The sequence below is a fragment of the Anneissia japonica genome, unplaced genomic scaffold (genome assembly GCF_011630105.1).
Source record: "Anneissia japonica isolate Jap-2015-1 unplaced genomic scaffold, ASM1163010v1 scaffold287657_len28367_cov101, whole genome shotgun sequence".
NCBI lineage: Eukaryota > Metazoa > Echinodermata > Crinoidea > Comatulida > Comatulidae > Anneissia > Anneissia japonica.
The window spans coordinates 4,720-25,708 of record NW_022758261.1 but is presented as its reverse complement, the minus strand read 5'-3'; the positions used below and the strand labels follow the sequence as shown (position 1 = coordinate 25,708).

The following is a 20,989-nucleotide window of genomic DNA, read 5'->3' as shown; positions in this document are numbered from 1 at the left end:
GCCTTTATACTTTGTCATTGTAATCCAGTGTTTGTGACATCATAGGTCAGATTCTTAAAATACGAAACAAAAAAAAACTCCAAAATTAAAGAGCGACGGTATTGACTGTCGGTACTCGTATAATAACACAGTGCGTAACGCTGTTTATTACTGTCGTTGAGTACAGTGTGTTAATGAATTGTTAAACGTTTTGTTTCGTGTAAATCTCAATTTTGATTCTCAAGTTGTTTGATGAGATAGGCCTAAGTACCTGCTCAGGCCTTAGACAATGACATAATTTATCACTCAAAGTACCAGTGGTTTGATATAGGCCTATTATGTGAATTTCAAGAAAAAATAATTTCTTACATAAAATAAAAAGCTCAGCCTTTATAAGGATTTCATGTGTTCTGAAAAAGTATATTCATAAAACTTGTATTTTTTAAACAAAGACTAAGAGGCCTGAGTCAGTCTCAAATACTTTTTAAGACAATGACACGGCTAATGGAAGTAGGTTTGGAAAATATTATTAACGTATTATAATTAGACTATTTCAACGATAGGCCTATATGACATTTAGTGACGTAACCCCTAACAAAAACATAAAGAGCGACAAAGTTAAAGTTTAATTAATATATTATTTTAACGATAACGATGTAGGAAATTGACTTGAGTAGCTAAAAATCAACAAAACTAAAGAACGACGGTATTACCGTCAGTATTCATATAGGCTTAACACACAGTGCATACGCTGTTTATTACCGTCGTTTGCCATTGTGGTTTTTAATAGAGAACAATTTGGTGACATTGAATTGAATTTATTTGATGTACAATCATTTCGATTATAAATCAAAACCATGCCATGGCTGTGAGATAGGATTTTTGTGATCATGAATCAAAATATGTTGTGACATAGGATTTATGTGGATTGATCGATATTGAACTTGTCAAAACTGAACAGCAACGATATTTACCGTCGATATTCATTATAACACACAGTTCATATCGCTCTTTATTACCGTCGTTGAGTACCGTAGTGTTGTTAATTTATACGAAAAATAGTAGCGTTAGATACAATGTAACAAGATAACATTTATTTTGTTTGATTGATACTTCATTTTTTATATTTTTGGTTATTGACTTGTATAGAGAAAGTGAAAGTTTAGATTTTTGGAAGACGTACACATAACAGTAATTATATTTTTCGTTTGTTTTATCCATACGCACAAGGTTGTGAATTCAATAATGGAGGGCGTCAGGCTACAGCGCACGTCCCTAGAAGGATTTTGAATACCGGCTGTGGCTAAGTCTACCGTACATAAAGTGTTTGTTTTGGTGCAGTTTACATGACTAAAACGACCACTTTTCTATACTACTTTATTTTCTGACGTACGTACATACAACATAGGCCTAGTTTTTTTACGTTAGACTAGTCCTAGATCACAGTACGGACCACGTTGGATCAAAAAATTGTGATAATATGATATGCCTAAATAACCTCAATCCATGTTATGGCCTAAAATACCTGTCCGGCTAACTTCGTGACTGTAGAGTGATACTGATGCTAGAGTAAGCAAGGAGGCGGAGCAAGTAATCCATGCTTTTACCGAGCTTTTCCGTGTATCAAAATCATTGTACAAAGTCACTGGAGTAGATAATTGTGTACAAGGTGAGTTACGTAACCGTATCTTGGATTAAGCTAAGTTACATAACACTATGATAAACAGGCAACGTCGTCGACGACGGTGAAAATGACTGTGGCAACGACGGTATTGTACAGTAATCTACAGTCTTTATCATAGGTAGACGATGATTCACAGTAACCTACGGCAATTTATTTAGGCACGGGTTACCTCATTTTCAGTCTCCATCATCACATTCATAGTGGCATTACCACTAGTAGCGGTGGTGGGCATTTTCTCTGCGACCCATCTGCAATATGGACCTCTTCTTTTTTTCGTTTTTGGTGTATCTTCCATGATCAACACTAACACCGACAAATAATTGGATTATCGGTATTCAATTATTCAGAGCAGAAATGTAGAAAATCACAAGTAAAAAGTAGGGAGATACTCTTCAGATTTGTTAGAGCAATATATTGTGAATAATTATTTATAGCCTATATTACTGTATATTAAATTAAGCCTCCTGCTGCGTGATATGAAATGAAAATAATAAACTGTATCCAAGCAACCAAAGAACAGAGCATCATGCATACTGCTACAGTCGTCGCCGCGCACCGCCAAGGGAATTCCAAGTTTCTGACTCTCACAAGTTTATATATCAGGGTCAAACAATTACATTCAACTACGTTTACTTGGGTTGAATATATCATACTAAATAATACTCTTGCAATTAAAAATATTTTTATTTAACAAATGTATGAGTTTTCAAAAAACAAACAATTCTACAAACCTGGCAATCAACTTCTACTTCACCGAGACCAATAAAAGAAAAATCAGGGGGCGTCCAAGGAATACAATAATCACAACTCTCCATAACGACCTCAGTAAGATCCAGTTTACCAATACTCAATATCCAGATCAACTAAAAATAAAAAATGATATGGAGAATTTAAAATTACTGGCACAAAACAGACATATTTGGAAAGGGCTCATTGAGGAACTAAGTAAAGCGGCTGAAGCAGAACTGTCATAGGACTTTTCGGCAATACGGTGATGATGATGAAATCTATGAGTGTTTACTTTTTATTGGTTCAAAAACACTGATTAAAAAAATAGATAGCGAACAAGGACGACCGACACACTATGACCGAACTATCGACCAGTCACGTCTTGACTTGTTTTATATGCTAATTAGGTAATCCACAAACTTCCCCACATCGCGTAAGAAAAGAAAAAAATAAAGTTTGGCGTAAACATCTTTAATATTATGTGAGATTTTGATGAACTTTTTATATAGAGTTTCGAGATAATAAGCTATCAACACAAAGCATTTCGACCACTTAAAATTAGCAGTACAGTATTGCCAGACACCGGCGAGCAGTAATATCTTAAATGGTCACTTCGCCGTCGCGGGCTTGGCCCCCATCCATAAAATTTTGAAATTTGGGCGCGTTTTTTTTTTCTTGGCTGTTGCCTGCTTTTATTTCTTGACAATCGTGAAGGAGGATCGAACGCAGCAAACAGAGATGGGTTTTTGCCTTGTACTTTATCTTTATGATCGATCAATTTTAGTACAGTCTTTTCAGGAATTGAATGTAGAAAACACTGCTGTGTGGGAAGCTATAGCCCCACACGCTATAAATTTTGTCGGGGTACAAACAAATAAAAAAAAATATTTCCATGTAATATTCATTTAGCCACCATATTGTTTGTGTTAACTTTTCATCACAACAACAACAACAACAAAATTAAAAATAATTTGCGTTCTGTTATGACAAATGCTCGTTTGGATAGCCTCATGATGCTTGGAATACATCGTGATAGGTGTGGTTGACAGATTTCATGCAAAATTTCTAAACTATAGAATTTCACTTTCAAGAATGAGGATTTCAAAATAAATTAGATGGTTACATTGCATACTTTTTGTTTCTTGCTTTAATCAAAACGTTTTGGTTTTGGAAGCCGATTTCAACATTAGAAAGCATAGCCTACATGAAGTCATATTATAGTAACTCGATGTCTATTAAATAAGTAATAAAAATTCGCCATAATTCATCAAATATCCGTGGCTTCCAGGCGGCGAAGCCCCCTGGACCCCCACCGGGGGCCCTGCGCGGCACCCTGGCCTCCGGCCAAATGAGACTTGATTCGCTCCACCAGCCCCCTCGTCGGGGCCTTTAGCCCCTCCGTCGGGCAGGTCCTGGTGCCACCACTGCGTGGGAAATGTTTCTTCTGGAAATTTTCCCACTAAAGAAATGACTGTAGATGGACATGAGATAATAACGCTGATGGCACTCGCAAAATAAACCAACGCGCATACCCATCTACAACGCGTGGTTGTGGATTATAATCTCATCGCGTTGCCGACGAGTGGTTCAAGATACTGATCAAAAATGTTGGACCATTCAATTAGGGTTCGTTTTCCGATGTTTTTGTTCTACTTGTTTGCGTCAGTTTATCTTGTGATTTCTATGTACTGTAATTTATCGACAAGTCTCTTTTCTATGTTTTGTCATAAGTTTCATTCATTATTATGAATTAATTTTAATTAATTTTTTCCTGTCATTTGTTATTGAGCTATTCTGTAAAATTTAAAACCGAAATGTCGAATACCAAGACTCAAAACCCACTGAAATTTCCTATACACTTTTATACTGTATTATAATCAGGCCAAACTCATGTTTTTGCCATGAATACTGACGGGATAAACGCAATTTAATGCCAGTATATTGCTTTTTCTAGAACTTTCATAGGAACATTCCCACGCTCTGCTGCTATGGAAATACAGACTGAATCAAAGTGTACGTGTCATTGATCTTGCTGCCGGCCGAGTTATGCATAGCTCAAACACTTTGTACACCGCCCAGTGTTATAACCAGGCCAAACTCATATGTTTTTGAATATGTTTGCTTTGCCTAGGTTTATTTAACATTAAATTATACATTCTTAACTTAGTTTAATCAATATACAGCGTGAATCAACTCACCAAAGTTTTGTAGACACTTCAATTAAAGATTTTGCAACTCTACAGATTCTAGATGGCAAGGCAGGCTAAATTAAGTACGAGAAACTTTACGTACACTTCTTTCCAAATGCCACCATGGTTAACTTTGTTATACGTCAGCGTTATGACGCCCTCTATAAATCTGGTTAATTAGGGTATTACAGTTGGTTTTGATCGTAACGGTGACGATAATCTCGATAAATTATTAATGTAATTCTCAGAAATATAACGTGAGCTTGCGTTACTTCCAATAGTGTTTAATTTTGTTAATTGGGTTTTTACACTAAACCTGTTATCAATTCCCCACTACGAAGTGGAGTAGCCCAGGAAAATAATCCCAACGTGTGGCCAACTATGGGATTAAACTGCCTTTAATCACATTGCGTGGTCCACTCGTATACGCATTGCTTTATTTTGCGAGGCTCCCTAAGTCAAGTACACCCCGCTGCCTCCAGCCCTACCTCCTTAAGACGTTTATTACTATCAACTGGCTCTTCAGGGGCCTTAGTTAGGCTAGTACTAGGCTAAACATCTTCACTAACTAAAGGCATAGGGCTAAGCTAGGGCCTAGGCTAGGTATCCTATGCAAAAAAAAAAAAAACAAATAAAGAATTCTAAAAGATCACCAATAGAAATTGGAATTAGCCTAGCTAGGCCTTGGCCTAAATATAATGTGGCACAGCCTATTATTATTTTTATTTAATTTTGTATTAATAATTATAGGTAAGAAATCATGTACTGAGCAACTACAAAGATTTAAGGACAAGCTGAAAGAGGTTGAAATGCTAGATATCCATATTATTAAAAAGAAGCTGGTTGATATCGGTAACAATGAGATGAATATCTTCCAAGAAATGTGGGAAAAGAGGGGCTTCTGGGAGACTTAAACATGATATTAGGTAAGTGAAGTGATAACCTTCTAGATACCGTCTTCGACTGTAGTCGAAATTGACCTCAAACCGAGAATTCCCATTTTCGAATGCAATCGAAATTTAGTGACTAAAAAATAGGTGGTTTTCAAATCGCTCTCCTGTTTTTATTTTAGCTCCAATACGTCAGAAATTTTAAACACGCATGCGTGAAGCTTTTGTCTTTCAAAATCTGTGAAGAACTCACATGCGCTTATCTAAACATTTTTAGAAATATCAATTTGAAATCGTTATTAATTTCAAAAATTTTCGAAATGGCCGCACAAGATGTGTACACAGCTGAGCAAGCGATTGACCTGATTTTTGATTCAGACAGCGATGAAGGTGAATTTTTAGATGTGCGAGACTTAGACGTGCCTGTTAGCGATGATGACGGTGGGGCTTCAAGCAGTTCTGACGGCGAAGATGTTCTTGATGAAATGAGCCTAGGCCTAGAAATGTGAGGGTAGTCGATGCTTTTGAATGGAAAGATCGCACTTATTAAGGCAGCTTTAAAAACTCACCTTTTTAACTTGTATTTTTCTTAATTTTTTTTTTGCTGGTACCAGGTTACCGGGTAGCACAGACACGATGGGACCCTTAGGGGCGAAGACAGTTATTGATCGAGTTCCTAGTCCACATTTCAAGCCCCATGAGCATCTTACATTAGATGGATTTGTGCGCTATATAAAACTACATTATTATTATTATTATTATTATTATTAACAATGGTAATAAACTATTTTATTCTCAACAATTAGGGGTCTACTTTCTATTACTAGTATTACTAGGCCCACTCACTACTAATAATTCAACAATTAAGTACCATATGGCATAACGTTTTCTCAAGCTTAAAAAGCTTTTAATCCACAGTTACATATTATTATAATTATTATTATTATTTAATTATTTGATTTCACTAGAGTTTATGAGTACAGTACTGTCGACCTTTATTTAGTGGATGAATATAAAATAAATAATAATTTTATGTGAAAAGTTGGATAATCTGACCTGATTAAATTGTATGGAGATGGTACAGTATGCCACATCAAAGGAAGGGACCATGAGCTCAACATCCTTCCAAAATATGAAATTATTGTTTTTTGTGGCTACAGTACTTAATAGTGGTTGTCCATAAAAATCAAATATTTGGTGGCAAATGTCCAAAAATGGATTTCTCTCACGACTAGTGTGTTTTAACTTTGCGGGTTTATTTTCATTTGTGTTTATTGCCATTTTTGCTGTTTTTTAAAGTTGATACTTAAAAAAAATTACAAATTTATTTATTCTTAAAAATTATTGAACAGACCTACTATATATTTCTGATGGCATAATGTAGTAAAGTATTTGTTTTATTAGGGGAGATTAAAGCTACTGATACCAAGAAACAAAAAACTACTGATAATCAGAAGCAAACAGACTCGGCTAGCAAGGCAGCTAATAAAACAAAGAAAACTTCTCATACAGGTACGTTGTTTTGGTTCTTTGCTATTACCACAAAAAATGTTGATAATGTACATTATTATTGCTATGTTGGTATTCTCTTGTAAAAAGTGAGAATATGTACCTGACATTACAAGTTGACACACAGTTAACATTTCATCATATTATCCCTGTTGCTCTTTATAAAGAAACTGGCAGTATATATTAATTTATTACAGCTGGTACAAAAAATAAAGGAACTAAAAAACAAAACAGCTGAGAAACAAAATGATAGCGCAAGTTCTATGAAAGGTAATCACTTAGTAATTAACATTACAATTTTTAAACCTATTATTTTTCCATTCCACCATACTTTTAATCATAAATACGTTAAGAACTTCATTTTTTCTTATTCATGTTTTCCCCTTCAATTAATTTTGTCTATTACACCATCAGTTCATATCATTATTATAGTAGTAAATTTGATTAAAATGTTATATATGCCTACATCTACCCGAAAGATTTTTCAGTAAAAAATTACTCTAGTTTTTTAAGAATTCATACTCTACTATCATAAATACGTTAAGAACTTCATTTTTTCTTATTCATGTTTTGCCCCTTAAAGTAATTTTGTCTATTACACCATCAGTTCATATCATTAGTATAGTAGTAAATTTGATTAAAATGTTACATGTATGCCTACATCTACTCGAAAGATTTTTCAGTAAAAAATTACTCTAGTTTTTTAAGAATTCATATTCTACAATCATAAATACGTTAAGAACTTCATTTCTTCTTATTCATGTTTTGCCCCTTCAATTAATTTTGTCTATTACACCATCAGTTCATATCATTATTAGAGTAGTAAATTTGATTAAAATGTTACATATGCCTACATCTACTTGAAAGATTTTTCAGTAAAAAATTACTCTAGTTTAAAAAAAAATTCATATTCTACATTTTACAGGGACAACGCAATTTAGAAAAATGACAATGTTGGCAGGATTTGGTTCAATTATTTCCACTATAAAAGATGTGGATGAATCTCTGCCTTCAACATCACACAGTGGTCAGCTTTCAACTTCCCCACCATCAACATCACAAAATGATTCATTCACAACACCATCAACATCACAGAACGACCCGTTCCTAACACCATCAACATCACAAAATTATCCATTCACAACACCATCAATATCACAAAATGATCCATTCAAAACACCATCAACACCACAGAATGATCTATTTGAAATCAATAAGAATGGACATAGTAGTAATCTTTTTCTATTCATTCATTTTTCTATACAAATAACATTTTCAATCTTCTAATCAATTTATATAGCCGTAGTTAGTTTAGACCTGGGCAAACCTTTGCTAATAGGGGTAAACTTTCTCCATCAAAAGGCTTCTTAAAAGAATGGAATGACCTGTTCAAAGCACAAACTCCTGTAGACCAAACCCAGTACCGTTACTTTTTTTATTTGTAAAGGGAAATCCACTCACAATAATCGTGTAATCTTTGGTTTCCATGTTGTAGTAAGAAGTGATATTGTCTTGAGCAAATTCATGTATTATGTTATCAATATGATGACTAAATGATGCAGTGTTTTTGTTGTCAGCTTCTTTGTGTTTTGGTTGATGTGTTTGTAATTCTGGTGTGACTGGCTTTACTAGTGGAGTAGTTGCAGGACTTTGGAGTCTTACTTTTTCGCAAACTTAGCAATAAATTGTCTGCAAAGAGTTTATTCAAAGAAGTATTGCTTTTAGTAAACTGAATCATTAGGAATACATTTATTTAAGCAACTAATTTAGTTGCATACTTGGTTTTTACTCATCACCAACTAAATCCAAGTGCCTACTACTGGCTTAGAATATATATAGTTATATGGCAATTATGCTAAGAATTAAAATTGTGAGGGTAGGGTGATTATGGTAGGATTAAGTGGTATTGCTAAATCCCACAAACCTCACAAAACACACTGTAGAAAATCAAACAATTCAATTGTGATTGACTGACTTGGTATATCAATAAGAAAATTAAATACATTCATAACTATTTTTTTTGGTTAAAATTTAGAATTTTTATGAAAAAATACTTGCAAATACACCACAAACCTCTAAACACACTGCAAACCCTATCTAAACCATATAATTATGATTGTAGAACTCTTTTTTTCTTTAAAAAAAAAAAAAAATAATTTGATGTTCATACTAACCCACAGATTGAATTTTTAGAAAATTGTGATTTCGCTTCCGTGAAATCAGCCACAAGTAAATTATTTTAGTATTATTAAATGCATGATTCATGTTGATTTATTGATTATGTTGTGCTATTTTTTAACATTTAAATGGGAAAAAAATAAAAAGTGTAATTCATGGCTTTTTATTTATCTTTGAATATTTTATCATTGAATATTAATTCTTGCAAAAAGTAAAATGTAAATGGCAATTTGTAGTAGGAACTTGGATTTAATAAGTGATGAGTAAAAACCAAGTATGCAACTAAATTAGTTGCTTAAATAATTAATGTATTCCTAATTATTCAGTTTAATACTTCTTTGAATAAACCCTTTTCCCATACATGAACTTGTGATTCAAACAAACAATTGATCCACATGCTTTAACTACTGTTTATTTACATTGTTTATAACATGTAAAGTTAATTCATTTGATATTTAACAAAAGTGAAGTTTGTGGTTATCTATGAGTTGCATATTTTGGTAGTATACTGTATGTCATTCCTACTTTGTTAGTGAAATAACGTTTTTCTACTATCAAAAATGTTATTCAATGGCCATTGTTTTTCGATTTTCTCTCAGAACATTATTTGCATCTGCTGTAATTGTTAAAAAACAAAGCTTTTAAAGAAATTTAAAAAAAAATCACATACTGATCTCAGTTCAAAGGAAAAAATAAAACTTATTTCTAAATTTACAATTTTCACTTATAAGCCTCTTAATTTCACAAAAGAGTGGGTTCTTTTCCAAACAAATACATCCTCTGCCTAATATTGTGTGTTTAGATCTTTTGCTTTAACTTTGGAAACTGAGATCATTTTAGATACTATTTCTGTATAAACTAAATTTTTTTTCATATTACTGTAAACCTAATGGGTTTTGATAAATTTACTCTGCACTACGGAATTTCCAATAAAAAAGAAAGAAAATTAATTAAAAATACCATAGATTAAAAATAAGTAATGTGTAATATATTTTTAATCTATGTTAAAGCATAACTATTTTTACATAATGAAATTTAGTCAATCAAAGTATTATTTGTGGCTTTTATTTATCAAATCAATTAAGAACATAATCTCAAAACAAAATTTAATGACAAGAAAGATCGACGTTTCGGGTCCATCATGAACCATTCTCAAGATCAAGTAAATTGAAAAAACTAAAAACAAAAATACCAAGCAGTGACAGGAAGTAAGTAATTAATTTACATATCAATAGGGCCTACTGTGTGGAGCCACAGTGGAGCTAAGCAATAATTAGCCCTTCTTAGCAGATTAACTAAATAAACAGTTTAGCATGGTTCACGTCGAACTTTTATCTAGATATACATCCACCTAACTAGTTAAAAGTTCGACGTGAACCACTCAATTAAAGCTAGATAAAGGAATTAAGTCAATTAAGTTATGTGACTTAACTTTACTAGGTAAATTAACGGTAAAGTTGGTTCGGATTACAAGTACACGATTACGTAACGTAGACATCTAAGCCAGCGTCGTTGTATTGTACCACCATATTATCATCTTCTGGCTGGCAACAACATATTTCAACAATGCTAACAAGAGCATCGAAGTAGTCTCATTAGTCTGGTTTTCAAAAATTATTTGTAATATCATAGTTAAAAACCCAGCAAACATCCATTTTACGAATAGTCGATATTACCAATGACCTTCGCCCTTTGCATCATCGACCAAGTAATAACGTTAAAAAGTCTGATGGCGTACGTTTTTCGAAGTGATAATGTATATTTTTCTTAATAAAATCAGATTTGTTGTATTTATTTATTGACAATTCAATCTTTTCCATTTCTGCTATAATAGTCGCTATTAATTCAATTTCAACGAACTACCACCAACGCCAGTCGTTAAAATAAGCGCATATGTTTACGATGACGAAATAAAAAAGTGTGTGGAAGCCAGCCACTTATTTGACACGGGGAAGCTAGATTTTCGCGAAGTGCATGTAAACAACACAATTGAGCGATCTAAAAACTACAAAACAGGACAGAAAGGTCCATAAAGTATACATACGTTTTAATGAAAATTAAAACAATATTTTGTTAAATGGAAGAATGCTAGCTAGCAATTAAAATAATTCGTTTTTTTATTGAAGGTAAATGTAGCTAGGGCCTAGAGAATCTACTACTTAGATTGCGATAGAACACGCTGCTGCACGTCGTTGGTTTGTACTGGTCGGCTAGGTTAGGTAGTGGAAACTCACACCTTCTCTACAGTAGTTTACAATTTTTTTTGAACGAATACTACTTGGTACTAGAGGTTCATAAAATACAGTAGATGTTTTATTAAACAAGCCTTTCCACCGTGTGACGTTGACGGCCTGAAACTGGCTGGCTGTTTATCTGGCTCTAACTTGGCATCGAACGCAATTAGGGGATTATCGTATCATGTTTCAAGACGGGTATATCTAGATAGAGTTCGACGTGAACCAGGCTTACGGCTTTAACTGAATCAGTTTGTTTGTTAAGTGTAGGTTTTAGTTCTTTGATCCAAAGCATTTATTTAATTAAAAAATCAAACTTGGATTTGCACTTAGATAAAACCTTGAAATAATTAACAGTTTCAGTAGCACTAATATAATGATCTTTTAAATGTTGTCCTATGTTACCTTCACTGTGCATAATCATTTCTTATTTAAAATAGAATTATTTAATCAATCAGTAACTGTTTTTTTTTAATTTATACCTTGTTTGACGAACTCGCTGACTATTTTACTGTACTGTTGTATTCCTACTAAGAAGTTTCTAATACTAATTTAACCGCATCTTTTTTAACGCATGCAATGTTACTATTTTTTAAAAGTTGCTTTGTAAGTTACAGTATTGTAACAATTTATTGCCAATATCATTATTATTATTATTATTATTATTATTATTATTATTATTATTATTATTATTATTATTATTATTGTCATTTCATAAAACAAATGAAATAACAAATAATCAAATTAAGGTTCCCGTAAAATAAGGTCTAACTGTAGTTTCTGATTACATAACTAAATATACAGTATTTAAATATTTGAAGATTTAAAAAAATATATATCATTTCTATTACCGAATTTTTCATTGGGGCCATTTTTACCTACCTGTCATATGGGGCCATTTTTACCGGGGCCATTTTTTCCTGGGCCATTTTTTCTAGGGCCATTTTTCCCGGGGCCATTCTTACCTACATTCCCTCTTCTAATATACAGTATCTTAATGTGATCTCTGTGAAAACCTTGAGAAACTACAAAGTAAAATTACCAATTACAAAATGGTAATATTAATGGGGGATTTTAACATTCACATTGACTGGAATAATATTGATGAAAAATGTAATCTATCAAGCCAAGCAAGAAAACTAATTGATGTAACTCAATCAGTAGGCCTTATTCAGGGTATGAATCAGCCATCTTATGTTACTCGTGATGGTCAGGAGCATTTTTTAGATTTAGTGTTCACTTCAAATCCCCTTTTAGTAGATAAATGTAAAACTGCACTCAATTTTGATTCTTGTGATCATAAAGCTGTGGAAATTACATTAGGGTTATCAATCAAGCGTTCAAAAGAAATCAACAAAATTGTATATGATCTTAAAGGGGCTGATTTTCATAAAATGAAAAACCTGTTGAGGGATGTTGATTGGGAATATGCTTTGATTCAGATGATGTTAGTAATGTATGGGGGGAAAATCATGATAAAATTATGCTGCCATTGTGGATTGTGTTCCCATTAAGAAAAGAAAAAAGGAAAGTTCATTTCCTTTGATAACAAGAGAAATAAAAAAATTGTGTACTAAAAAAAGAAAACTTTACAAAAAATATACCCAGTAAAAAAACTGAGAAGTCAAAAGAAGAATTTAAAAAGTGCAATCAACACCTCAAGAAAGAAATTTATTGCAGTCACAAAAATTATATTTTGAACATATCAAACAACAAGTCTAACAATGTTAAAAGATTCTGGGCTTATATCAGGTCAATTAGACAAGAGTCCGAAATTATTTGTTTTAAGATTGGTGACCAATCGGTTACTTCTGCTAAACAAATAGCAGATTTATTTAATGAAAAATTTGCTTCAAATTTTACTGCCAACCAGAGTGATGATAATCTGCCTAATTGTCTAATATTGCTCTTGAAATTCAAAATGAAATTGAATTTCAACCTTTTGAAATAGATGAAGTTTATTATGCTTTATCTAAGCTGGATGCTTCTAAGTCACCTGGGCCAGATTGTATTCTTCCATTGTTCTTAAAACAATGTAAGGAAGAACTTGCTAATGTTTTCTGTTATTTCTTTAATTTTTCTATAAACAAGGGCATTGTCCTTAAACAGTGGAAGGAGGCTAATTTAGTACCAGTCCACAAAAAACATGGGAAACCAAAAAATGATTTAAAAAGTTACAGACCTGTGTCCCTAACACCAATAATAAGTAAAGTTATTGAAAAACTGCTATGTTATAAGATTAATGAATTCTTGGAAGTAAATAACATTATCTCTGATAACCAATTTGGTTTTAGGCAAATGTATAATACAGAATATCTCTTAACAAAGGTTTTTCACATCTGGTCTAAAAGTATTGATAATGGTTGTAAAAATATTGATGTTATATTTTTAGATTTTTCGTCAGCCTTTGACAAAGTTCCTCATAACAGATTAATTAAAAAACTTCCCGTGCCTAAATAAATTTCCGTAAATTACTGTACCTTACCGTAGTCAAATGACGGCGTCATTATCATTAAACGACGGCGTCATTATCAGCCCAGATTAATTACCTCACACCGAGTTAATGCGATAAGGCTATCAGTGAAAACATTCAATAAACAATCTGGGCATTCCTAAACGCCGCCAGTTCAGGAATGTTATCTGAGACAGGGAAAGCATGTCGAATGCTAAAAATAGCTGACTGGATTGTTCTTTGTACATGGTTCAGGAATGGAGTTGTTCGCCTACCTACAGACCCTATACATACACATGGCCTACACGACGTGTTGTTTTCTTGTTTGACTTTGATTAGGTGCTTAATAACTAGACTTAAAGAACATTCTTCACGATCTGATAGTGTTATATTTGATCATGTTAAAAACTATTCCAATTTGTTTTAGGATTACAGGGTATACTTGAAAATGATAATATCGTCTGTAATGTAAGTAATAAATTAGGTTTAATATTTTCTAGTACTAGCATTATTGACAGCTCCCGAAACTAGTCTCTCCTATTGTTTAAAGAAGCGTTCGCTATACGTAGACTACACCCTTTGCTTAACAATGGGCTTAGAGCTTCAAAAGAGCTTTCTTTGTTTTTGTAGGTATCTTTGATCTTTAGAGTAAGAATGCTTTGATCTTTTGTTTAAATCACTGCTATGTCACCTACTAGAGGTAATGTTTTGATTAGTTAAACACTTTTGGTACTAGTGTATATAAGCTTGCTAATATGGATAATTTTTCATTCCTGATGATGACATAATTAATGTCGAAAAAAATGCCAAAAAAACACAAAAAAAAAATCTGATGGAAAAAATGATACCGGTAAGCACAAGCCTTTTCATTTGATTTTCCAGTATTTTTTTTTTTTTTAATTTGCATCATGCGTTATACAAATCCGTCTGGTCTCTATTTGTTGTTTCTGTGATACAGCGTTTTGTAATCCATTTATTTTTTAAAAATGTTTTTGCAAGCAAAAACCCCTCAAGCCCGTCTATTCTATAAAAACTGTCGTTTACTGATTTTAGTTTTTGAGATAAGGCGTCTGGTAATCCAGTGATTTTTTTATGTTTACAGCCAAAAACCCCCCAAAAAATAAGTCCGGTGGAACGAAGGGTAAGTACAATACTGCCTTTGTAAATTCATTTTATATTAAATTTCCATACGTTATACAAGCCCATCTATTCTATCAACATTTTCGTTTATTGATTTTAGTTTTTGAGATACGGCGTCTGGTAATCCAGTGATTTTTTTATGTTTACAGCCAAATCCCCCCAAAAAAATAAATCTGATGGAACAAAGAGTAAGTACACTGCCTTTGTAAATTCATTTTTATTAAATTTCCATACGTTATTAATCTATCAAAACTTTCGTTTATTGATTTTAGTTTTTGAGATACGGCGTCTGGTAATCCAATGAATTTTTTTATGTTTACAGCCAAACAACCCCCCCAAAATAAGTCTGGTGGAACGAAGAAGGGTAAGCACAGTACTGTCTTTGTAAATTCATTTTTATGTTAAATTTCTATAAGCTATACAAGGGTCTAGTCTAAGTAAGTTTTCATTTATTGACGGTTTTTGTGATACATACAGTGTTTGATAATTTATTGATATTTTATGTCAAATTTAGCTGTATTTCTAATTATTTTACAGCCAAAGAACCACAAACGAAAAAAGTTCAAACGAAGGGTAAGTACAATATACGGCCTTTGTAAGTTTATTTCTATGTATGTTTTTATGTTAGATTTACAAACGTTACACAAGTCCTTATATGTTAAGCAAGTTCCTGGTGATAGGTAGGCCTATACATAGGTGACCTATTAATAACTAAAAATTCTTTCAGTCGACAATCTGTTAAAATATGAACTATATTCATATTTGGATTAAAAAAAATATAAAATGTAATCCAATTCTTTCAAAACATTTTATAAAAATGGTATCTATGCTTTTCATTTGCAGATTCCCTATTTTTTTAATCATATCAAAAGATATGTCGTCATGGAAATACCGTGCGATTAATGTCAAATGATTAAACTTACCATAATCAATCGCACGATATTATCAAAGCCCACTTTTCTCGAATTCTGCAATCTTAAAACTTTTTATACCGCGAAGTTTGACTAGTGTATATACGTTTTTTCACTAAAATTTAAATTTCCATTTGCTTTATCAATTTAATTAAAAATGATGAAAGCAGGGACGTTCCAGAAGTGGAAGACTGAATTCGGTAAGCATCTCGGTTATGAGGTAGATGAGAGTGGTTCTCCGGTATTAATATGGTGTGCAACGTGCCGAGAGTTCAATGAGTTGGGTGCCGTGGGAAAAGGGAAGGGGTGCATCGATGCAGGCGCCTATGTCACTGGCAAGAAGAACATTAAACTATGCCATTTCCGTGACCACGTTAAGAAAAGTGGAGCGCATTTGACTGCCGTTCTAAGGCTAAATGAACGAAAGAAAGTAGAAAATCTGCCGTCTACAGAACCTGGAGAGCAAGCCACACCCCCAAAGCAGAGAATCATGATTCCGTATCTGCATCAAATATCGCACCGTCAGCGTCAGCAATTGACCAAGAAATTTCAGTTGTGCCATTACGTAGTGGCACAAGAAAAGCAGTCATTTCGGTTGTATAGCAAATTTGCTAAATTTGAAAGAGACGTACATCATGTCGATCTCGGTATGGGATACACCAGCGATATGGCCGGACGGGAGATATTATTTTATCTTAGTGAAGCTGCTAAAGCAGAATTTATAACGGAACCATTGAATAATGGAGAGGCCACTTTTTACAGTATTTTAAATGACGGAAGCAGCAGCGCAAAAACGCTTGACGAAAAGGAGCTTTTTCTCATCAAAACTGCTTCTCATGGAAAACCAATTGTACAGGTATCGTATTTTCGATTTGAAACTTTATTAAAATAAACTTAAATTGTTGTACATTTTATTTTATAACTAGATTAAATTATTATATAGGCCTACGGTAGCTAACAACCTCCTTCGACTTAATACGAATGAAAAAAAATGAATTTTAAAAAAAATGTATAATTTTAAATGACGGTGTTAGTCGGGTTCTGCGTTGATAATATCATGATATCAACGTTGGCTACATTTCAAATAGTAGGTGGAGAAAAATGCTGTCTCTTATACACATCTAGATGTGTATAAGAGACAGGGTGTACGTAATTCAATGTTTAGTTGGTGCTTGTTTTGATAGCTACAGCTAGCCTAAGCCTTAAGCTAGCAAGTTCGTTCTAGGCCTAAGTAACTTATTATGAAACACCCACAGCAACTGCGCTGTGTGGATCGGTGCACACTAAGCTGTTTACGCAATAATAGATACATGATGCACAACATTCGAAAAATGCCGGCGTATCGCCGGCGTCAATTTTTTTTTAGCGCCGGCGATTTTTTGCCGACGTGCTTTACTCCTAATTTTGAGGGCTGTGGAGATGTAAGTTTACCTTCTACATTAATTCGTGCTTACCAAACTTGCTATATGCGATTTGTATTATACTCAAATATACTTTTTGAGCGCGGTTTTCAGACAGCAAAAAATTCGTATTCCGTAGAAGTTTATTTACAAACACTCGACATTATTATGCACACATCAGAAGTTTGCTATATTTAATTTATCGGTTCATTAACTAAGAATGTCTTATGTAAGTTTGATAGTCTAAAACATGCAAATTACACAACATCATCAACAAATAACCATTGTAAAAAGAAACAGATTCTACTTTAGCGTGGGAAAATACATCTTTATTAATAAATCAGCTAAAAATTTCACAGTATATTCTGTTGAAGTGATTCATATAGTTTTTTTTACAATACATGTTTATATTCAAGTACATTTGAATTTTTTAGGTGTTCCCAGGAACGATCAGGTCTATGTGTGAAGGCACATCATCAATGGTTAAGGGCGTTAGATATCTGACAAACTTCATGTTTTCAGATGATGAGCTTTTACATGAAACTATATCTGGGAAGCGAAAAAGTGGAGAACATGCAAGGCGACTTGATCCCAGTAAAGTTACATCAACTGTCAGTAAGTACATTCAATTGTCATGGGGTAAATTATTGAAAATGAAGATGCTGTCATTAAATTCAGTTATTCTTCTATAACATAATATTTGAAGTCGACATGATTACAAGTAATTACAATTTGTTTACACAAATTAAACACCATTATAAACAGCATTAAACGTAACTGTTTTTATATATCATAAGTTTAAATTTGGCACCTGTCAGCTGTAATGAATATGAATGGATAACCTACATACTGTATGAGGTTTTTTTTAAATTATTATATTAATATAGCATTTGTGTTGAGCTTAAAAACTAGAAAAATTATATTATACAATATTCAAAAAGTTGAGTTTCTATTCAATTGGTAATTAAAGTAAGAAGTATATATAAAGGAAACAATTAACGGTAGCATTAACATAAATAATAAACCATGCATTGAAATGGCTATGTTTTGACTAAACTTTTAATGAAATTTTGAGGTTTTCTTATCAATTTTATAACCGGAACAGTATGTTTACAGTAAGATTCTAATGCATTTTCATAAAAGTTACAATGCATTCATTATTAATAAAATTTTACTATTTACAATGTATAATTTTATCGTAACTTTGTTAAAAGTATTAAATTAAAATCAATAAATTTTCCTATTTACAATGTAGAATTTTATCATTACTTTGTTAAAAGTAATAAATTAAAATTAATATATTCTATTAAAGTATATATTACAATTGAGAAACATAACCCTACTACACAGTAAGTTATTACTCTTATTGTCAGATTATGCTAAAGTACTTTACCCAGGTCGGAATGAGGCTGACATCCGTGATGTCATTGGAAAAAGGAAGTCGTACGCAAACAAAAATCTAGTCGTGCTCCCAACGACACGCAACATCGACCACAACCCCTCTATCCGATTCAACTTCCAAGAACATTGTTTTAGAGATAATGCTGCTTGTTTCGATTAAGTATGTATCATCGGTCCTGTAAGACAAACGTAATTATTGTTAAAATATTTACTGTTACGAAAGAGAACATTGTTGCATTATTACATTCACCGTTCTATGGAAATGGGTTGTCATATTGTATACAGTATAACAAAGTTTGTTGAATTCATTGCTTTATTTTTATGTTTTATTGTATTTGTGTTAAAACTTTGGTCCAATATTGCAGGCCTTATGCGGTAAAGTCTTTCATATATTTGTCATGAATAAATATACATGTTTATATTGAATGCACGTTTCATTTCTTTAGATATTTAATATTGTCAGTTTTTACACTATAAACCGCAGCATAATACAACACAATACTTTGCATGACAACAAAGACCTTCTTTATAAAGCCCACTCCACACTATTATTTTTCCTTGACAAAAAAACGGTTCTAAACCCATTTATAATGACAGTATGCCTATACCCTATATGATCATGATGTTATTATATCGTCATGGTCAAACTTAGGCACGTTGCATATTTTTGACAAAGTTTGATAGTGTGGACAGGGCTTTAGTCAAGATCAGTTGGTCTCAATATAATAGTTCGTACTTTAACGTTAGCATTATGTAATGTAATTCTTTAGTACTTACTGACTAAACACGACTTCTTTGCATGGCTGCCGATGTTTAAAGTCAATCCATGTAAGTCCCATTCTTCCTCTAGTCCGCTGCAGTAGCCATTTTCTGATAAAACACTACCATCTTTTATACATGCCCAAGTACAGGCGCTTCCATTTTTAAGTAAATTCGGCTTTTTATCCTTTTCCATTTTGTTGAGTAAATGGTTTCACCATTTAGGTTCACTTTTGCTGCATATTCTTTATCACTATTCCTGGACAAACAAAAACCAATCATTAGTTTAAGCATAATATTCTACAGCATACATATCAATTTCATTTTGTGAAAAATATATTTAAAAATCACCTTTTTTTCTCGCCTAGAACTCCATCTAGAAAATCATGCACCGCTTGCCATTTTGCCAAAGGTCTAAGTGACCTTGTCTTTTGTAACAGTTTGTAGTTGTCTACAATCTATGAATACAGATACAGATTAAATTTATTGTCAAATGTACATGTAAACATACAATGAAATAGTATCGGCTTGATAAACGCAATATAAATAACATGAATATGGATCAAGCATAACAAATTTAATCAACATCTGACATAATGTTCTATTCTACTTATTTTTAATCACAAGTTATATAACCATACAGGTATAAAATATTTACTGAATTCGTTTACAAACGCAACAATATACCACCCTTATCTGTAACGTTGGTAATTACAAAATTAACGCACAGTAAAGCTATAGGAATCGTCAATTATTTATAGGGTCACATTCTTTTATCAAATTAGTTTTCGTAATATTAAATTAATAAATTAATTAATTTATGAAAGTGTATTCATTTACACTACTCAGTATAACAAATTACTCCCCTATTAATAAACATTACATACAGGAAAATTTAAATTTCCACATCCCAACACATATACTTGTACACATCTGGATAAGGGTACAAACCGATTTACCTGTTCAGCAATATGGTTGGTTCCTCTCGCAAACCTTGTCATTTGGCCGCAGTTTCAAATGAAAAACAACCAAAGGCCCAAATGGGCCAGCAGTCCCTTACACATTCAACAAGATGCGTGCACACATAGTGGACGTTCATGGTGCAGTTTTCCTTACCTGTGAAACAAGTACAAACATTTATATTTATTACTAATTTTCTTTAGGTCCGTCCCCTACATTGTACAATTGTCCCCATCAGAGTTATACACAATAATAGAAATTTCATTTTCCCATATAATTTTAACCAATAAAACCAATGCCAATTTACTGGGCGAGGTATATGTGGTCTAGTACCGTTGGCAGGGCTTGCCCTAACTTTTTTTGTTAACTAGCCCACTGGGCTAGTTTACTAGAGATTTTACTAGCCCACAGACTATTTCACTAGCCCACAGGCAGGAAAACATTTTGTTTCAAAATATTTATTAGCGACAATTAAATTTGAAGGTTGATTTGCAATTTCATAATTTCTGTAGCTTTGCTGTTTGAGTAGTACCCCCTCAAATTAGTGTAATAAATTAACAAAATCTCCCCAGGG

The 20,989-nt window shown here is 32.8% G+C and overlaps 1 protein-coding gene across 1 annotated transcript; it reads left to right on the top strand.

Moving 5' to 3' along the window:
* Positions 1 to 6,887: 6,887 nt before the first annotated feature.
* Positions 6,888 to 19,068, top strand: LOC117125235. The gene is made up of 8 exons (XM_033271696.1): positions 6,888 to 6,983; positions 14,947 to 14,985; positions 15,134 to 15,172; positions 15,307 to 15,348; positions 15,522 to 15,557; positions 16,066 to 16,095; positions 17,730 to 17,910; positions 18,669 to 19,068. The coding sequence occupies exons 3-8, from the start codon at positions 15,161 to 15,163 to the stop codon at positions 18,854 to 18,856; spliced, it is 489 nt and encodes a 162-aa protein (XP_033127587.1). The 5' UTR covers positions 6,888 to 6,983; positions 14,947 to 14,985; positions 15,134 to 15,160; the 3' UTR covers positions 18,857 to 19,068.
* Positions 19,069 to 20,989: the final 1,921 nt, after the last annotated feature.